General features: G+C 43.0%; 2 protein-coding genes across 4 annotated transcripts in view; one reads left to right on the top strand and one right to left on the bottom strand.

Moving 5' to 3' along the window:
- The window catches only part of TMEM131 (transmembrane protein 131), a 166473-nt gene that overhangs the window by 91602 nt on the left and 53054 nt on the right, over positions 1–21817 (bottom strand). The gene's annotated exons all lie outside the window — the stretch shown is intronic.
- VWA3B (von Willebrand factor A domain containing 3B) overlaps positions 8212–21817 on the top strand; it is a 72075-nt gene continuing 58469 nt past the window's right edge. For 2 of the 3 annotated variants that reach the window (XM_082220012.1, XM_082220011.1), the window contains exons 1-5: positions 8212–8612; positions 18791–18868; positions 19398–19625; positions 19852–19946; positions 21501–21751. In XM_082220012.1, the coding sequence (XP_082076138.1) occupies positions 8585–8612; positions 18791–18868; positions 19398–19625; positions 19852–19946; positions 21501–21751 (680 nt within the window). In that variant the 5' untranslated portion in view covers positions 8212–8584. The other variant, XM_082220013.1, reaches the window with a different exon arrangement.

Below are 21817 nucleotides of genomic sequence, written 5' to 3'. Positions count from 1 at the left end.
TTTAGCTATGGTTTAATGTGGCATGTGAACCAGAGCTGTGTACATAACCTTGTCAATGAGGTGCTATACTATATATAAAGAATCACTACAAATGCATGTGAATTGCAGAGAAAAAGCTATGCAAGTATTAATATCCTGAACTACACTATTATAAAAATCTTGTTCTACAGTGCATTGATTAGGACACGTCTTTCTAAGGTCTGATGCTAAAACAGTCATGATCTGACAACTTAACAGCAGCAAGACTGTGTCAGCAAAACTGCCTACACAGGAATCATCGTGCCGCAGGGTGGGAAATGCTACAAAATATTTGCATCTGTGAATGCTCTAAAAGTAGATTTCTCAGTAATTGTATGGAATTATTACAACTGTATAACGTATTATAACGTATAACGTATGTTATGTACAAGTGAGTACGTGCAGTGAAAGAACCCCAATAGGAATGTGCTAGACACAAAATCTTAAGTGTTTGTTTGTTTTAATGGCACTTTTCTTGGCTTGAGGCCTGGAACACTTGGCATGAATTATTACTGCATTAAAATGCAGTTCTACTTTGGAAGAGCATTGTAGACATCCATATTTATCCTGTCTCAAGTAGTTCAGAGCCGAATTGACCCTGTTTTCGAAATATATTGAAAACTTTCAGTAGCAGTCTAAAAAAAATCTAAAAATAAATAAAATTGATGGATAAAAGCTACTGTTGCCGTCTCTTTTATTTGCTTAGCTTTCACAGATAGTGTGAGTTCTGCAATCTTCAATTACCTGTTAAAGTTGGGTCTAAGTATTGCAGCCAGTGTAATATGCTAAAATGGTATACCTGCTGCTGTTGATAATGGCTTTCTGTTGATATCCAAGGGTTAAACTGCGGGAGGACAATTTTGCAGTGAGCCCTTGGTAAATTACAGTGAAGGGTGAACATTCCTGCTACAGTCAATGGAATCGGTCAGTGAGGTCAAATCTCTCCCCAGCCCAAGGCATTTCAGGACTGGAACAGAGGTCAATGTTTGCTCACAATGAGGCTGAAGTGCTAGCTAACATTAAATAGGCTTGTCTTTTTTGTCACATTAACACTACATCCACACCATACGTTTACAGCAATTGTATACCACTTTAAAAGTTAGATGGACCAAGAGACCGACTCAATATAATGCAGTCCCCTTACGGTTCCTGTTCTGATTACTTCATCATCACTTTCTCGCCTCACCTCTGCTCACAGAATCATAAAATTGTATTTCCCTTGATCATGACACCACACCATACCTCCCAACTGCCCCGTTTTGACTGAGACATTTTGGATTTACAGAATGCTTACCCCAGGGAGGTTCGCCTGGTGCCTTCATTATACCGTATTTTTCGCTCTATAGGATGCACCCAACCATAGGACGCACCTTGTTTTAGAAAAAAAAATCTCCCCCTCTCTGCCCAGCGCCCCTTCAGTGAAGCAGCAGGAGAAACGGAGCCCCTTCCATTTCTCCTCCTGCTTAGCTGAAGGGGCACCTACCCTTCAGTGAAAGGAACCTGAAGCCTCCGGAGTGCAGCGGGAGCTCCTGCTGCGCTCCGGAGGCTTCAGGTGGCTATCTCTGAAACCTGGAGAGCGAGAGGCGTTGGTGCACACCAACACCTCTCACTCTCCAGATAGCCTCGGGTTTCTTTCGCTTGTGGGGCTGACAGTGGGGAAAGCCAAGCTTCCCTCACCACCAGCCCCGGGGAGCAGCGGGAAGGCACTCTTAACTCTTGTTTAATGCATGAGGGGGTTAAGACCATAGAGTGAGCTGTTCTGCCAGGTTTAGCTAGGTCACGCCCCCATCAGCTTGGGAGGAAGTGTCATCAAACTTTGTTCTTCCTGTTCCACCATGTGAACGCCAAGGAGTAAAGAGATCTGAGCTGGCTGCTGCAAGCTCAGACTGTGTGGCTTAAGCAAGCCACACAGTCAAACCTCGGTTCTCGAACGGTTCCATTTCTGAATGTTTCGACTCCCGAACGCCAAAAACCCAGAAGTAAATGCTCCGGTTATTGAAAGTTTTTCAGAACTTGGATGTCTGATGTATCGTATTTTTCGCCCTATAAGACGCACTTTTTCCCCTCCAAAAATGAAGGGGAAATGTGGGTGCGTCTTATGGGGCGAATGCAGGCTTTCGCTGAAGTCTGGAGAGCGAGAGCGGTAGGTGCGCACCGACTCCTCTCGCTCTCCAGGCTTCGCGGACCTCTCGGCAAGCAGCGGGAACGCTCCCGCTGCTTGGGGAGAGTTGCCTGCATCCCGAAGCCTGCGCGCGCTGATCTCAGCGCGTCCAGGCTTCGCGGATCTCTCCTCAAGCAGCGGGAACGCTCCCGCTGCTTGGGGAGAGTTGCCGGCATCCCGAAGCCTGCGCGTGCTGATCTCAGCACGTCCAGGCTTCGCGGATCTCTCCTCAAGCAGCGGGAACCCTCCTGCTGCTTGGGGAGAGTTGCCGGCATCCCGAAGCCTGCGCGCGCTGATCTCAGCGCGTCCAGGCTTTGCGGATCTCTCCTCAAGCAGCGGGAACGCTCCCGCTGCTTGGGGAGAGTTGCTGGCATCCCGAAGCCTGCGCGCGCTGATCTCAGCACATCCAGGCTTCGCGGATCTCTCCTCAAGCAGCGGGAACCCTCCCGCTGCTTGGGGAGAGTTGCCGACATCCCGAAGCCTGCGCGCGCTGATCTCAGCGCATCCAGGCTTCGCGGACCTCTTCTCAAGCAGCTGGAGCCACCGCTGGGCTCCCACGGCTTGCAGAGAGCTGCCTGTTTGGGGGTTGGGGTCGGGGGAAGCTCGGGCTGCCCCAGCCCCGCGCCTGGGGGAAAATAATTTTTTCCCCTTTATTTCCCCCCCAAAAAACTAGGTGCGTCTTATGGGACGGTGCGTCCTATAGGGCGAAAAATACGGTAGCTTCCGCTTGAGTGCAAGAAGCTCTTGCAACCAATCGGAAGCTGCACCTCGGTTGTCAAACGTTTCGGAAGTCGAACAGTCTTCCGGAATGGATTACTTTTGACAACTGAGGTTTGACTGTGTTTGTGTTTCTATACAAATAATTTAGGAACGTTCACCACTTTGGAGCCTAAGTTTTACTGCTTTTGTATTCTGACCGATGTATGGAAAAGAACATGAACCTGACCTTTAAAAGTTTGTAAGTAAACCATTTTTAACTTACCCAAATGTGTGGTCTCTTTCTGTGCTAAGGGAAGAGGGGAACTTTGGAAGCAACTTAGAAAGGATGTTTTAAAAGTCTAACACTTTACTTTGCTGTATATTTTGTGATTTTCTATCTCTGCTAGGGTTCTCTCACCAAAGAGTACTTGCTCCAAACCTGGATCTTAGGCATCCAGGGAATTCTCTTTATATTTACCTATTTTTCTTTAAACCAAATCAAACCAACATAGATAAGGAGTCTTTCCTAACCCTGACTATAGATGCCGGGCTTTGAAACTGGGACCATCTGCATGCAAACCAGATGACCTATCGCTGAACTACAGCCATTCTCCCCAAGATTCCACTTACACTAGCCCTGGCCAGCATGGCAAATGGTCAGGGATGACAGGAATTGTAGTTGTGGAAGTCAAATATCTGCTTTGCCTTAGGGCAGGGACGACTAGCTCTGCCAAGGGCAGCAATGACACATTGCTGGGGATGTGTGCTTCATCATATCCCTGACACCTAGAGTCTACCTGTAGGTTTCCCAGCAAATTTTAAAAATAATTTTTTGACAGTAAATGACAAATACTTAGTAAAGCATTTTAATTCATCTTCTCAGAGAACTTTAACTTGCTTATAGTTTATGGTAGTTAACTTCCAAGACTATAAAAATGTCTGAAACTAATTTCATTTTCTATTACAGGCTATGCTGCAGAGCTAATTTTACATCTACAGAACATTCAGTTCTTGCTTTTAAAAATGATATAATGGGAAAATATGTTATGGCTGAGAATTATATGCATTTTCTTCGCCTCTGGGGAACGTTTGTGTAATCAAGGAAGACTTTTCATGTCCAGGGTAATCTTTAAACACACTAGGCTGAAAAATATATGGGGAAAGAGAGTGATAAACATAGTTGCCAGCTAAAAACACCAAACATATTTGAACTATATAAGAAGATTTACTTTTGGCTATTTGATGAGCTGGCACTTCAACAGAAACCATGTGGCTGTTTCTCAGAAAAAGGTTCTATTCCCTTTGGATTTGTTATTCTCAATTAATTCAGTTAGTTTTGCCATGGTTTTGGAATCCATTATTTGGCCCTGCATTAAGCATTCTACATTTTTGTTAACTGTCAGGGACCATGCTGAGGAGGGCTACACTGAGGAAGAATGGTGGGAGCCACGGCCTCCTCCTGATCCTGAATCTTCCCAGGAACAGGAGGACAGTATAGATTTGGAACAGTGGCTTGCAGAGGGGCATAGTTTGGAAGGCGGAAGCTGGGAAATACTAGATGGGGAACAGCTAGAAGAAGAGACACTAGAAGAGAGAGAGAGTTAACAGATTCACAGTCCCTGGATAGTATCCACTCTCCATCCCCAAAGTCTCGGAGAGCTCAGAAAGTGTCAGAACAGAAAGCACAGAGACCACAAACTCAGGATTAATAGGGACGGAGGGAGGAGTGACCTTAATTGGGAGCACTGCCATTCTTGTTAGATGCGTTGTTTTGTCCTTCACTATGCTGTGGGTTAAACTACAGAGCCTAGGGCTTGCTGATCGAAGGTCGTGGTTCGAATCCCCGTGACGGGGTGAACTCCCGTTGCTCGGTCCCTGCTCCTGCCAACCTAGCAGTTCGAAAGCACGTCAAAGTGCAAGTAGATAAATAGGTACCGCTCCGGCAGGAACGTGAATGGAGTTTCTGTGCGCTGCTCTGGTTCGCCAGAAGCAGCTTAGTCATGCTAGCCACATGACCCGGAAGCTGTACACTGGCTCCCTTGGCCAATAAAGCGAGATGAGCGCTGCAACCCCAGAATCGTCCGCAACTGGACCTAATGGTCAGGGGTTCCTTTACCTTTTTATGTTTATTAAAGAAACTAACTGGTAAGAATTCCCTTTCGTTTGATCTCTTTTACGGCTGGGGGGGGGGGCGGAAGCCAATTCTCCGAAGCCTGACATTAACCGAGAATTAGATGTGATTCAAAACGTGCTTCTTAAAGTCGCTTTTAAGAAAACTCCCCCAGTGGTGGAAAGGACCAGGACTGTGTATCATGAAGGATTGATACTGACAGTGGAAGCTTCCCTTCTGGGACTAACCGTTCATGGGACGGTTTAGTTCTCATGGAGCTCAAGCCTTTGAATATCTGTTGAGACATCCACGCTTTTGCATTCAATTGGCCACACTCCTAACTACATCTGCATAGGATTCCGGGCTTAGTTTAGTCTTGCACTGATTTATTAAAGGAGGGAAATGATGTGGGAATCTCAAGGGAGTGCAGCGAAAGGTCAGTATAAGTAATGTCCTAAAACAGGACTCGCCAGCCACACAGCTTTACTTTTCTGCTATGCATTACATCATCTAGACTGTACAGAAGTAGAATGAAAAAGGTCTTCATGTGAGATGTGCCTGGGGCTGAGCAAATGGTCTTTCATGCAAATAAGGCAAGCCAAATGGTACACAAGAAGGGGCAAAACTTCCTAGTCAATCAGGAGGAAATAACTCCCCTAATTAGAATGTCTAAAAATCTTTTTCTGACTGTCTTTTTTCCATTCTGAGATCCTGGATGAAGCTCATTCATCCTAGGTTTCCTGAAAGTTAAATGTGTTGTTTTTTTGCACTTGGCTGATTCCATTTACAGTGGAATTGAGCTATATTTTGCTCTGCTGTTTTTACTGTACCAGTGGGCTGACAAGATGCTATCTATCTGTGCAATTTGCATTTTTTTAAAAAGCAGTTATTTAGAGTCTCCTTCTGTCCCCAGGGTTCTTTCTTATGGCACAGAGCAATGACATTGTTTATGAGTAGGTTCTTACTTAAAACAAACTGCGCTGATTATATAAGGTGCCTCCTACAGGAAAAAAAAAACAATTTTAGCAAGCTATTTATTAAGCGTGTGGATAGGACAAGTAATTTCACTGCTGATGGTATTTACTGAACTGTAAAAATTCAGTTGCAACAGAAAAAAATTAAGATCTGCCTTGCTTTCTCTGGATCTTGCCTCCATCCATTCTTCTCTGACAGATAATGGATGTAGGGGGACACAGAGTTACTTGATGGGGAGTTGGGCAGTAAAAGCCAACCCTGGTTTTTTTCTACAACACTGGTCTATTCCCTTTCCCTGCAAGCTTGCCTGCCACCATTGCCTTAGCTCAGGGCCCTAAGTTGTCAAAAGCCAATTTCGCCCTCTAACACCTGCCATGAAGAATCAGAAAAAGGTTAGACTGTCAGGAGGAAGCCATTTTATTTTACAGCTATTTAAAAAATGCTGAGGTTATTGGAAAACCACTGTCAAAGTCCAAATTGTCAACCACCCCTACATTTTGCCACTGAACTGCTGTATATTATTTTCCACCTTTGCCCCCTCCCTTTGTCCGTTTTAAATTTGTCCACCCTGAAGTGTTGAGTTTATCAATAATGCAAGAAAGACAAAAATACAGCTACAAAGGGATTACGGTAACTTATTATGTACTTTGTGTTGTTTAAATTGCCATTTTATGTTGTGAAGTGCCCTGAGATCTACAGGTATGGGGCAGCTATACAAATTTAATAAATCATCATTATTACCATCATCTTTTATATGACCTCTCAGCTGTAAGTACCATTGAGTTTATGCTGGTTTAGTCCCAGGTGGCGTTCGAAACTCCCATTGTTCTAGGCGTGTTTTGTGACAAGGAATTTCATTAGCGTGAGCAGTTTCTGAGCTCTGGGTGCAGTAAGGTAAAGGTAAGGGTAAAAGAACATTGGACGGTTAAGTCCAGTCAAAGGTGACTATGGGGTGCGATGCTCATCTCTCTTTACAGGCCGAGGGAGCCAGCGTTTGTCCACAGACAGATTTCCGGGTCATGTGGCCAGCATGACTAAACTGTTTCTGGTGCAACGGAACACTGTGACGGAAACCAGAGTGCATGGAAACGCTGTTTACCTTCCCACCTCAGCGGTACTGCACCTAAGATTTCAAATTAAAACTGCAGAGTGGAAGGAAAGGAGGACCTTTTTCTGCCTCCCCCCTTCCAGTCACTCTATGAAGACCGGAGAAGAGACACTTAAAAATATTAGGGGGGCAGGCAGGGGAAGCATGGCTTTGGTTTGGGGTTTTTTTTTTGCAGTCTTCAGATGAGGACTAGACGATGTGAAAAATGAATATTAGATTTTAGCTGCAGTTCATTCATTTCCAGCTTTGTATTATTGTTATTTTTAAAGTGTGCTTAGACATTCCATTGTTGCGCCCATAACCTAGGTTTAAGATGCCATTTAGCTCCTAGCTTTCATATCTCAGTCTCTAACACTGCTCCCGGGTCAATAGATACATGAATTAAGCCTCAGTTTCCCCCCCATATTATATATACAGCAGGAGTGGGGAACCTTTGACACTCCTGCCATGTTGTTGAACTACAACTCCCATCCTCCCTGGTCACAGGCCATGCTTGCTGGGGCAGATGGGAGTTGTAGTTCAGCAACATCTGGCTGGCCAAAGGTTCCTCACACAGTAACTGCGCAGCTCAATGCAGAGTTCTGCACATCCACTTATTTTGAACTGAATGGCTTTTAATCACGCCTAACTTTGAGTAGGATCTAGCTGCATATTACTAGCAGAGCCACTCTGGGCGCCTTTCAGCATCTACAAAAATATGCAGATATCAGACCCTCCATGTGCCCCTATTATCTAGGGACAGTTCTGGATTTACAGAAGCCATCCCAATTTCTCATTTGATCTCAGAATGTCCCACTTCTCCTTAGGATGGCTCTATTTTCATCGGAGAAATGTTGGAGGGTATGGAGTTATTTGACCCCTGAGCCATCTGAAGACAGCCCTGTATAGGGCCCTAACATGGTTTTTTTATGCTATTATGTTTTTCTTTATGTTGGAAGCAGCCCGGAGTGGCTGGGGCAACCCAGTCAGAAGGACGGGGTACGACTACTACTACTACTATTAGATAGGATGGCCCTATTTTCATTGGAGAAATGTTGGACGGTATGAGATTTTCGTTCATTGGGAAGCCGCAGCATATGACAAGCTTTAGTAAGGAGCACATGTAAATAAATAGGCAGGAGCGCAAAGAAGGGCTCCCACCTGCTTGGAAAATCCCACACGCAGCTCCTTCTTTCAGGTGTAGATACGGAAATGCACTGTGCACGCGATCCGCGCCCACACGTTCACGCGGAGGGGGGATGAGGAGACTCTCGATTGAACTCACACGCCTCGAACCCAAAGCTGGCGCTTGTCCAGAGAAGCAAAGCGCACCGCCCTTTGAACTAGGCTCCATTTTTTCCGCCCCTGCTTTGCCCCGCTGGACTCGGGAAGCTCCTCCTGGAAGGGGCGGCTCCGCGAAAGCCGGCAGCTCACGGGCCGGGGCTTAGCAACCGCGGCGTCTCCCGTGTCAACGAAAGAAAGAAGCGGGGCGGCGGCGCCACCGTGGAACTCCTCGCTGGCGCGTCACAATGGGATGGAAGCGACCGGGGGGCTCGAAGCAGGTGAGGCGGGGCGCCTGCAGGGGGCGCACGGGAGCAGCCCCCTCTCGGATGGGGGCTTCTTCCCACGGTCGGTTGAAGGCTTCCAGCTCTGGCTGGTTCGCCCCACGGGGCCCCTATCCTCCTGTTCCCCCCCCGCCCCATCGTCCTGAAGACAGATTTCCCTCTCTGCGCCTGTGCCAAGTTGGGGCGCTGGGCACTCGATTGATGCGAACGACACAAAATGAGTGAGGTCCTTATTCATTTTATAGAAACATAGAATTGTAAGGGGTGCCCGAGGATCATCTAGTCCAACCCTTTGCAATACAAGAATCTTTTGCCCAGCGTGGGGATGAAGAGCCTCATGCTCTACTGGCTGAGCTCTCTTAAAGGCAACTGTTGTGATTCGTCACTGTTGTTGGTAAAGGTAAAGGGACCCCCGACCATTAGGTCCAGTCGTGGCCGACTCTGGGGTTGCGGTGCCCATCTCGCTTTATTGGCCGACAGCTTCCAGGTCATGTGGCCAGCATGACTAAGCTGCTTCTGGTGAACCAGAGCAGTGCACGGAAACGCCGTTTACCTTCCCGCCAGAGGGGTACCTATTTATCTACTTGCACTTTGACGTGCTTTCGAACTGCTAGGTTGGCAGGAGCAGGGACTGAGCAACGGGAGCTCACCCCGTCGTGGGGATTCGAACTGCTGACCTTCTGTTCGGCAAGTCCTAGGCTCTGTGGTTTAACCCACAGCACCACCCACGTCCCTACTGTTGTTGGTAGTTTTACATTAATTCTCCTTGTGCTTTGGAGTGTGTGTGCTAGCAGTCTACCTGGAATCATAGAATGGTAGAGCTGGAAGGGACCCCAAGTGTCATCTAGTCCAGCCCCCTGCAATGAAGGAATCTTTTGCCCAACGTGAGGCTCGAACCCACGACCCTGAGATTAAGAGCCTGATGCTGTACCGACTGAGCCACGTGTATACACATATACGTAAGGTTATTGTAGAATCAAAGCTTTAGAGCTTGATGTTTTATTATGTTTTTAGATATGCTGTAAGCTGCCCAGAGTGGCTGTGCAAACTCAGCCAGATGGGCGGAGTATAAATAATAAAATTATTGTTGTTGTTATTATTAGTGATATTATTATTAGCTCAGGAATTATTATTATTATTATTAATTGTTTACCTGCCTTTTACTCTAAGGTCGCAGGGTGTGTAACAACAAAATATTAGAAATGGATTAAAACAACTTCTAGTCTCAAAAATAAGGGGTGTCCTAAAAATATACAGCTCAAGCATTAAAAGGCTGGGTGAAGAGGTAGATATAGTTTTGACAGGTCCAAGCCCTGATGGTGGGCCTTGGGTTGCATAAATATGGGGGCATTTGTGAAGTGCAGGTTTTCCCTGCACAGTTCTGCAGCAGGAGGACAAACTATGCTCTTGGGAAACCTCCCTTTCACAGCTTTGACATCTTGAGTCTGCTCAGAAATACAGTAATTCTTGTTTGAATATAGGCTGCAGTCCTGACCATAGCTACTCAGAAGTCCAATTGAACTTAATGGGGTTTACTCCCAGGCATGCTTGGTTTGATGTGAAGATTGGGGGGGACTTAACATGGATAATTCTAAGCCAAAACCTGAAAGTGGGAGGTATAAAATTGCCAGAGCAGTTCAGGTAAAGAAACTTGAGCTTTTCACTCTTAATTCCTTAGAGGGAAAGAGCTGGAAGCCATATGGACCAAGCAAATAATGTGGATAAATGAGGAATCTTTTGTGAGCAGATTTCCAACCTTGTATATTTACATTTCAGGTAATAAATTGGGAAATCTAGTCACAGAACTCCCACACAAGATTTATTTCAGCCCTCAGCCATGCTTTGCTGATAAGTGGGTAACGGTAGTAGCATGTAGTCAACTTTCTACTTCTGGGCCGCAATGCAGTTATTGAGATGTTTTCTCCCACAGAAATGGGCTTGGTGACAAATGTAAGCAGGAATTCAGTTCTATACATGTTCCCTCTTTGAATTCATGCCATACCCTCAATTCCACACCTCCAATTGGTATAACCTGAACATAGAATGTGAAATTGTTTAGAGTGGAATCATTTTCTCTGGGAAATGGAAATACAGTAGGTCTGTCTAAACCTGGAAAACTAAGCCAAACTGCTCTCCCTCCCCACTGCCAGGTTGGATTCAAAAAGCTATATGTGGGCAACCTCCCAAGTTTCACTGAATTTTGTGTGGACTCTTGCCAGTTTATTACTTTGCATTTTTACAGCTCCCTAAGCTTCCTGAGAAGTCCATGCATTTATTATAAGGTGTATCGTTTTCCTAGCATAGATGGCTGCGTCTGTAAAAATTTAAAAATCCATACTAAAGCTTGGATGCAAGAGATGTGCTTATATGTTCCCCCAAACTGAAGACACTGACTGAGTGGGTAAAAACTCTTTCCAAACTTTCCCACTGAAACTTGGTTTAAAATGTTGGTCTTAAGATTATTAATATTTCTCTAATTAGCTGGGCCATCCCTCAATTTAAGTTGAGTTTTGATTTTTACAGATTCTTTTTCCATCAGAATCCCTGTATGTTCTTCTCCCATTTGCCACACAATTGCCTGAGCAGTTCAGGTGAAGAAACTTGAGCTAGCAAGGAATTAAATTCCAGAGTGAAAAAAGAGAGTGTGTTACATCCAAGCCTCTGAACAGCTATCAAAATAGCATGGCATCTGGATCTGGTAGCCGGGACTTTTGCACTGTATTGAATTACAGTGCTTATCGCAGGATTTCATTTGCCATGGAGTCACCAGCTCGGGTTTCCATGTTACAGTATATTAGAAGGACTGGATTGCAGTGATTCCAAGTGGCGTAGCGTGGGTTGTCAGCACCCGGGGCAAGGCAAGTAATTTGCGCCCCCTAACCCGTGGATTTGCGCCCCCTAACCCTAACCCCCAGATGTTGCGCCCAGTGCGGCCAGCCCCCCCTGCACCCCCCACGCTACGCCACTGGTGATTCCTAGTAGATTCTCTTGTGAATGAATACTGTTAATCACAGCACCTTTTTGGTGCCAATGTGGTATAGCGCCTTGAGTGTTGGGCTAAGACCTGAGAGACTAGGGTTCAAACCTCCACTCAGCTCACTGGGTGACATCTGACCAGTCACTCACTCTCAACCTGACCTACCTCAAAGGATTGTTGTGTTTATAAGATGAGGAGGAAAACTGTGTATGCCACCTTGAGGTCCTTGGAGAAAAAGATTAGAACAAGTGTAAAATAAATATATAACTATGCAAAGTGCTTTACAATCCTAATTCATTCTTTTTTGCCACCTTGTAAGGCTGGTCCTTATTATTCCCATTTTACAAACTGGGCAATGGAGGATGATAGCTATTCCCCCCCCCCCAATTTTTTAAAATGAATTTTCCAAGTTTAAAACAAATACAACACAACACAAAAAACAAAACATATAAAAAGAAAAACAAACAAACATATAAAATTTCTTCCAATCAGAATCCAAATTAATTTCCATTATTAAATGACTTCCTCGAATCCTTCCTAACTGATTTTCATTAAATCTCATTTTAGCAATTTTCCAATATTCACTTTCTGATATAATTAACTAGTTCAAATTACTAACTTCCTTTCTTTTCATCATAATCTCAATCCATAGTATTATACAATTCAACATACTTAAATCCTAAACCAATTTAATACTTGCAAGCATTTCCACTTATGTTATATTTAGCTAGATATTCCTTAAATTTCTTCCAATCTTCTTGATATTTCTCCTCTTTCTGATCGCGGATTCTATTGGCTTGTTCAATGTTACTCAGGGATCCTTTCCAGGAAAAAAAAAGTGATTTCCATGTAAGATAATTTTGTTTTGTTTTTTAAAAAAATAATATTTATTAATAGTTTCAGAATTACAGGGAAAAAACAAAAAACAACACTACAATACATAGAAAAGAAGAAAAAAAGCAAAACATGAAAACCATTACAACAATACAGCAAAAAGATAAAAAGGAAGAAAAAAAAAAAGACATAAATCCCATATTACACTTCTCTAACTTCCATTTGCTTGTTTCATTGACCTCCTCACACCTCCCTTTTTGTATTCTAGTTTAATTAGTTATTTCAGCAAATTCTTTCCATCTTTCTCATTTTTTATTAAATAATTTATCTTAACAATTTAACCTATTAATTAACTCAACAAATCCTTTCCATCTTTTCCCCATATTCTGTTATTCAAATTACCTTAATTTATTTAACCTTATCTTACCATAAAATACCTTAGAGCTTGAAACTTAATACTCAATTATACATAACTCCTGATATCATTTCTACTAGAGCCATATAGTTTCATTCCAACATTTTCCCTAATATTCATTAATTTTAGGCTAATTCCCTAAATAAAAAATTTTCTTTATAAATTTTCTTCCAATCTTCATCCAACATCTCTTCTTCCTGGTCGCGGGTCATGTCAGTCCTTACTGTCTATACCATCTAGTCCATCAACCTGGTAGTCTTATGTCCGAGGCCCTTAAGTCTCTTCCATGTCCCTTCTGCAGATCTTCTTCTTGTTTATACCTGCACTTTTCTTTGTCTTTTGTTGGTCTCTTTCTTAATTTCTTTCCTTTCTCATTGAGGAGTAGGTCTCTGGGAGGTTCCAACCCAAAATTATCTCCGTCTCCCTTCATCAAACCAGCCCATTCCCCACAGTCCCACTCCCCAAAGTCATCAGTGTAATCCAAAAAATATTTAAGAGCATATTTCAAAGTCTCTCCAAAGTTAAGAACCTCCTCAGCTCCAGACTTCCCCTGGCCCACTCCAACTTCAATCTTCAAAAACAGCGGCTTATGCTCCTGTAGGGCCTCGGGTCTCTCCATTTGTATTATTTGAGGTGCAACCGCAACCTCCTCCATTATCTTCTGCACTTGCCCAATCAATACAGGTTCCTGATTTGGTCCCTGAATGGTTTCTGTATCAATATTCCCTGTTTGTCCACAGTTATTGACCACAACAGTCATCAAATCCATTTTCTCATTCATCAAATCCACCTTCTCATGCATCTGTTCCAACAAAGCACTTGTCTTGCATAAAGCAAGCACCAAAATTTCCTCCCAGCTCATATTTAGTCAAGGTCAAAAGGACTGGTCCCACGATCTTAATCTCACAGCTGTAGTGTCCTCAAGTAGACTGCAGCAACAGTTTAGCAAGCTCCCTCTAGAGGAGGCAATTTCTATTTGTATCCATCTTTTTAAGGCAAGTCCAACAAAGGAAAATTACTTTCATTTTTCTGATATTATGTTTCTTTAGAATGCAAAAGGCAACATTGGAATCAGTTTATTTCTCTTCTTTAGCTATCTGTCAAAGTATTCCATTCACAGTCAATAGACCTCTCCAACATTTTCTGTCTCTAATACCCCGTTCCCAGGTTAGAGACGGTGGAAACTTATCTTTCTTCACTCCCTCTCCTGCAGGCGTTAAACAAAGTCCCCCCCCCCTTTTCTCCTGCTTCCAAGGGGGTTTCAGTAGTTATAAATGAAGGAAATTTAGACTTTTTAAACGACTTTCCAGGCTTTAGCTTACAAGGTTTTTGCTTTAGTCTATATACAAAAAGCGGAAGGCGGACTTCCTGTTTTGAACCTTCCCGCTTCGGTGCCAAATTAAGATATTTCTTGATCCAATTTTCCGTTTCTACTCACGGGTACTTGTTTTAAATCCAATTGTCCACAGGAAAAAGTCAGTGCTCTCCGGCAATGGCTGTGTGGCTTCACTCCGTGAAAGTAGCAATCAGTTCGCAGCACCGCGCCGCTCACCCCACTTCACTCCGGAACTCCGAAATGGGGTTCCCCATGAGTAGGGGGGCGCTCCTGGTGCCCTGCCGAACCCCACGTTCCCAGGCTTCCTCCGCCTGGAATTTCTAGCGGGTCCCCACCTTCGCCGCGGCGGGAAGACCCAGTTTCCATGGAGCCAGTTCCTCCAGTCGGAGGAACTCCGCCATTCGCCGATGGCGCTAACCCGGAAGTCCCATGTAAGATAATTTTGATGTGGCAATTGAACATAGATAAACAACCGAGACTGACCGCAGACTCAATCAGCATGCATGCTGCAGTTAATGTTCATGCATGTGGGTATTTAAAGCATTTCACACACATTATCTCATATGGGATACATGTGGAATTCATGCAAATTGTTCTATGGAAGTGACCTTTGCATAGGGATTTTGCAACATGAAATCACAGCATCAAAGTACTTGAATTCAGGCCCTAATCCATCACACGGGTAAATAAATTGCGGTGATTCATATGTTTTATAGCTGACACTTAGAGACAAGAGTTCTGTCTCCCTGGAGGCAAAATGCACAACTTACCACTTGGTACCGCAGCCAAAGGGTAAATGTTTGCACAAACCCTCCTCTGTGCACATATAGGGCATTTTGAAGGGCTTCCTAGTTACGGCATCACCAGCCCTGTTGTTCTGGTCTTCTTGTTTAAAGTTGCCCAAGTGACTACAGTGGTATGTGGATCTGGAATACATGGAATAACATTTTGCCAGGTAACTGAAGAAGCCAGAGTGAGTCACTTCTTTACTCTGGTCTTTGGCACCCAAAACATACATTTCTAGGGCCCACCCAATTATTGTGCCTGCAGTCTGTTTTAAACTATTTTCATCATTGCATTTTAAACCCCTGTAACTTTCCCAGGGCCTTTATGGGTGGATAATAAATCAAAATAGTAATTATAATTCAAATACACATTAGAATTTGGATCTTAAGACAACTTCAGGAATTTGACTGATGGAAAGTTCCCTGTTTCCTCCCTACCAACCTCTCAGCCACCCAGTCAGCTTTAAAGTTGCTTCAGAGGGCCAACCAGGGGTTCAGAGTGAGACACCATCAGCATAATGATAACACTCAGCTTTGCTTTTCATTGGACGAGGGCCAGTTAACTGAAGCCCAATCCCAACAAGAGGCGAAAACTGTGGGTAGATGGTTCTTATATTCTGGGAGTTTGCATTCTACTTGCTCTAGAATGGGTTGCACCCCACCCCGAAGGGTCAAGTTCGCTTCTTGGTTCCCTGTTCCCATTGGATCCAGTTTTGTTCTCTAGAGCCTTGGTCCACAGCACCTCCTCCTTCCTACGTCACCAACTGCAGCCTCTGCTGGACCGGAATGCTCTGGGTCACAGTTAGCCACACCGTGATCACCTCCTGATTAGACTGCTATAATGGTATTTTAGGTGTGGATTGAAAGATGACCAGGAAGCATCAGTTGGTGCAGAACACAGCTGCCATGATTTGATAAGGATATCTGGATCCCATCTCCAACGCGGTTGGCAAAAGCTTCACTAGCAAAACATCTTGTGGTTTTTTTTTATAAAATTTTTATTAGTTTTGCAAAAGTTTTTATAACAAACAAACATAAAAGAAAAACAGACAAACAAAGAAATATAATTTCAAAATATCCTTTCATAAACTTCTTTCCTCGGACTTCCCCATACCTCCCCTTTCTGCATCCTCATGTCCAAATTTTATAGCAACTTATAAATGTTTTTTCCCATCCTGGTTCCTCATAGTCCTTTCTTAATCTATTCTTATATTACTGCAACCCTTTCTTTCTGTAAAATCTCGACAATCTAAACTTCATCAAGTTTATAATAGTTCTTAAGATAGATCTTAAATTTCTTCCAGTCTTCTTCCGCAGCCTCCTTTCCCTGGTCACGAATTCTGCTCGTCATTTCCGCCAATGTCATATAGTCAATCACTTTCATCTGCCATTCCTCCAAGGTGGGTAGATCTTGTGTCTTCCAATACTTTGCAATCAGTATTCTTGCTGCTGTTGTTGCATACATGAAAAAAGTTCTATCCTTTTTTGGCACCAATTGGCCGACAATGCCCAGGAGAAAGGCCTCTGGTTTCTTAAGGAAGGTATATTTAAATACCTTTTTCATTTCATTATATATCATCTCCCAGAAAGCCTTAATCTTCGGGCATGTCCACCAAAGGTGATAAAAAGTACCTTCCGTTTCCTTACATTTCCAACATTTGTTATCAGGCAAATGGTAAATTTTTGCTAGCTTAACTGGAGTCATGTACCACCTATAGACCATTTTCATCACATTTTCCTTTAAGGCACTACATGCCGTAAATTTGATACCGGTGTTCCACAACCTTTCCCAGTCAGCAGACATAATATTATGACCAATGTCCTGTGCCCACTTAATCATAGCTGATTTAACTGTTTCATCTTGTGTATTCCATTTCAACAGCAAGTTATACATTCTTGACAAATTCTTAGTATTGGGTTCTAACAATTCTGTCTCAAGTTTTGATTTTTCCACCTGGAAGCCAATTTTCCTGTCTTGTTTGAAAACCTCCATTATTTGATAATAGTGGAGCCAATCTTGTACTTTGGGTTTTAGTTTTTCATGGCTCTTTAATTTCAATTTCTCTCCATCCTGTTCTAAGATCTCACAATACTTTGGCCATCCGACCTCCCTTCGATCTCAAGGTAATCAGACAGTCTCTCGGCGCCTTTCTGTTCTGTCTTCTGCCCAGTCTAAATGCTGTTGTAATTTTAAATTCGTCTTCCTCTAGATCTTCCCAGGACTCAGCAAACTCTTTCGTTAAATAGTCCGTGAGATTGTCTCCTTCGTCCTCTGGAATTGATCGTAATTTCAAATTCCTTTCTTTTCTTTGTAGTTCCCACAATGCCAGAGTTGTATCGTGGTCATAGACCTTCCTAGCAATCGGTTCTAATTTTTCCTGGGTCTCTCCAGCAATAGTTCTGGCTTCCTCCGCAATTTGACGTGTGGCAGAATTTTCTTGCGTAAGCCTGTTTATAGATTCTGTATTCAGGTCAAGTCTTGTTGTTAAGTCTGTCAATTTCTGTGAATTCTCTGTCAATTTCTTGGTATTTTCTGCCGTCTGTTTTGTTAGATTCTCCAAAGACTGGTTTATCTTAAAAAGGGCTTGCGACACTGCATCCATGGAGACTGCTGTACCTTTTTCTTGTCCTGTTGTCACTGTAGAGGTTATGCCTGAGATCGAGCCTCTTTTCTTGTGTTGCTGTAGCTGTTGTTGATATTGCCTTGTCTTGGCTCTCGTGCTTATCTCGTCTGCTGGGCCACTCATATCCCAAGGTCGTTTCCCACGAGAGCCTTCTCCTAAAGGAAAATTCCACTGTCCCAAAGCGTAGCAACTTTTAATTTACCCTCTAGAGGGAGCAAATCAAGATGTCCGCGAACAAAGGCAAAGAGTATTTAAAAAGCAAATTTATCGGGAGGCTTCTATATGTTTATTGCGACACCTTCCCAATAGATAGAGTCCCAGCCTTCCCTGATAAATTGTATCCACAGAGTCCCAAAACTTTGTAACCAATAAGCAATAAGGCTTCCACTTTGTTACTTTCACAGGAATTTAAAGTCAGTTCAGTGCTCCTTTGTTTTAGTAGCAGTTTGTGCCAGGTTGAAGGCTGCAGAGAGTTCCCTTTCCTTTAAATTAGACATGCAGCTTTTAAAGTCACTTATTCCTCCCCTCTGCCCTGCAAGCTAGAGGGGATAATCAAAGTCCAAATGCACTAGCAAAACATCTTGGGGGCCCAGGTAACTGAACGTGCTGCCTCTGTGCCTTCACCATTAGTTCACCAACCATAGCTTTTCTCTCCAATTTCTCTTCTCCAAACAAGATGACAATAGAATGACCTCACTAGAGATCCTTGCCTTGCACCAATACTTCTTTCTTTCAGGCACCAGGTTGAACCTGGTGTACATAGAACATTCTGTATTTCCTCTGGTTTTAGGCATTTTTTATTGTTGCCCATGGTTTCACCTCCTAGTAAGTTCTTTTAATCTTTATTACTAATGCTGTGGTATTTTTAAAACATTCTTTTTATTTCATTTTCCATAAACGGGCAAGTTACCTTTTTGTAACCATTTTATCGTTGCGGTATGCTAGTGAGAAGTGGCGTAGAAATATTTGAAATAAATAAGTAGACAGCACAATCTTAACCATGTCTGCTCAGAAGTAAGTCCCGTTGAATTCAGTGGGGCTTCCTCCTGGGTAACTGTGAGGACTAGGTTTCTGGCTAATAAAAGCTGTTGGAGCTGGTGCTAACTTTAATTTAAATTCAATTTATAGCATCGAGACCAGACCTGATTTACTGGTTGGATGGCATCAATAAAAAACAATCATGTGTTTTTATTCATGTTTTAAGGGGAACACAGAAGGAAGCAAAAAATCAGTGTGGTTGCAATGACTGGTGGCATAGGTAAACGGCTTGCATGGAGTGAACGTGAGTATTCTAAGGTTATGATATTTTATTAATAAAATTACACATGGAACTTCTGTTGGAGCTATGTTGTGTCTTTGACTGCATAAAGTGGTATTCACAGTGCTTTCAATGTACAGTGGTGCCTCGCAAGACGAAATTAATCCGTTCCGTGAGCCTCTTCGTCTAGCGGGTTTTCCGTCTTGCGAGGCATTCGTCTTGCGGGGCACCACTGTATTGTGTGAATGTATCTAATGTCTCTGTGCAAACCTTGGTAACTTAAAACCTCTTAAGTCTAATTCCAGACTCAGCTCTATGTATGGAATGTTTTTGTACATGTATCTTCTTGTACATAGAGAGAGAAAAAGAAGGGAGAGGCTTTTGTATTTCTTTAAATATTTCTCTTTTTGATAATGCTTTCTGTTTAAAAAAGGAGGAGTCATGAGAATACAGTAGAGTACCATGGAATTGAGGTGAGAGGGGGAGATGAGATAGTTGGCAGACGAAAGGACTGCAATAAGTAAACCTAGCTTGCACGTTTTCCCCTTTGCAGAAGTTACTTTTGGTGGGAAGCCTAAAAAAGATCCTGAAAAACCTAAGACGCTGGTTGCCTTCGAGAAGAACTTGGAGCGAAAAGAAAGGAGAGATTATGGCGTTCAGTGGGACTTGGATGTGCAACTTCTCATCTCTTCCCCTAAATGGCTTCAGCTGCATGGGCTCAAAAGGAACAAGTTGACCTTTTCTCAGATTTTATCCAAGATTGGATTTCAGCACAAAGAAGGTATGATGTGCAGCAAGTCTTTTCCCTTTGAACAATGCACAGCCTGATCTTTTGTGCACTTAGTTGGAGAAATAAGCCCTGTTGCATCCAACAGTAAGTAACAACTTATGTATGGGATATCCTTTGGGGCTCACTTCTAAATAAACGGGCAAGGAATTGGTGCAAAAAATATATATATGACCCTGCATGATGGAGACAGCACTTGTACAACTTCTTTTTATTCTAGACTATGTATCCATCCTGGGGAAACTTGTGGCTTCTCGATACGCAAATGGGTTGTATCGTCAATACATGACAGGAGAAGACGGCAAGCTGTATAACGTAAGTGGCGGATTCAGAGTGAGAATATATATTTTGGGTAAGATAATATTATATATTGGCAGGATGAGGTGGTGGCTGGGTGTAGTAACAACCTGCCCTCTGGCTATAAAAAGTTTGTGTTTGATGCGCTTTAAATCTGGACTCTGCTTCCAGAGTTCTTGCTGACCTGTTGAAGTTGGGCTTGGGGAGAACTACCTCCAGAACACAGAGTGGAAGTAATAACAATGAGCCTGGGGTCACTTAGCTTCAGAGAGGTGTTCGATAACCGATACTGGTTTGCTGATCCAGCACCTATATTATTCAACAACATTAAAACTACTGACATGGGTTATTTTCAGAATCTGGACTTCCTCTCTTGAATTTTTCCAAGGTCTAGTAGGATTTAATGAGCTAGAAGCTGGTATTGTTTGGACGTTCCATGAAACTGAATAATTTTTTTTGCCACTTTTCATCCACTGTGAAATGCTGATTGGGTGGTAGATGTGTGTGAATCACAGCTCCAGAGATCCACAGCGCTGTTGTGAACAGCTGCCCCACTCAGCACCCTCCTGCTGCTGAGTACTTCTGCAGTACTGCTGCTCATTGGGATCAGGCGAGGCGGTCATAAAGTTGGGGGAGCTCTTGGTTGCTGGTGGTGGCCCAACATGCCCCTGTATGGCTTCTATGACCAAACTGGAGCTCCTCCCACCTCGCCATCACTTTGCTCTCTTAAGCTAGCAGTGGCACAACTGCTGGGAGCATGCCCCTGTCTCTCTCTCCACTCAAGGACTGCTGCTGTGCTCACCATTTGGATGTTTGTTCAGTACTTTGATGGTAAACACTTGCTGAAAAACAATGGCTCCAGTTTGACCCTGTTCTGGATTTTGCATCAGAAGGCAAGGATAGGAGAGACCCGTCAAGTAGAGAAAATTCTGTGATTCTGTGCACTCTTATGGTAGCCAAGAGACTGATGTTGATGATCTGGAGGAATAAAGATATGATCCACTTTAGTAAATGGATCAACAATATGATAACACTCGCAGCTTATGAACATACTGCTTACAGACGTAGACTTTGTTTGGATAAATATGACAATATTTGGAACGAGTTTATAGAAAATGTAGTAGGTCATTCATCTTTGCATATGTATTAGGATAATAAAATCAAATTTATAAAAGAATGTATGGGTTAGGATGTTTTTCATATATATTCATATATATTTTTTCTATACATTTTTGTACCTTTTTTTCTTCTTTTCTCATTCTCTTTTTCTTTGCATCACTTTATTTCTTTATAATCGAACCCTTTTCAATAAAATATTTTTTCTATACATTTTTGTACCTTTTTTCTTCTTTTCTCATTTTCTTTTTCTTTGCATCACTTTATTTCTTTATAATCGAACCCTTTTTAATAAAATATTAATACCAAAGTACAGATCCATCAAGGAGGTTTGCCAGCTCTTAAAAAGTGTGTTTGCATTTGTAATTGCCTTGATGCACATCCTCTTCATTTTCCATCCCTACTATTCCTTGTCTTGATTTTGATATCTTCACTCTTTTTAAAATTTAAATGCAGCTGACAGCAAAAAAAGACCTCCTTTTTCATTTTGTGGATTGTCTTACTGGAGCTATCGAACTGTATAAACAAAGGATGGAATGGCTAACCACAGAAAGCCGTCAAATATTTGGAGTGATTCAGGAACAGAGCATCACCATTGTTCTGGATTTCGGTGTTGCTTCTAGAGCTGAGTTTGATCTGTGTCGAGAGGCGCTTTCTATGGTCTTCAAACAGCAAGTGGCCCAAATCTCCCGATTTAACATCATTCAGTAAGTTTCCTACACTTTATTAAGGAGACTTGCTGGAATTCCTAATACTGCAGCCATAATAATGAA

This window comes from Podarcis vaucheri (assembly GCF_965113315.1).
Source record: "Podarcis vaucheri genome assembly, chromosome: 4".
NCBI lineage: Eukaryota > Metazoa > Chordata > Lepidosauria > Squamata > Lacertidae > Podarcis > Podarcis vaucheri.
The sequence above is the reverse complement of the archived record's forward strand: the minus strand, read 5'-3'. Positions and strand labels throughout refer to the sequence as shown.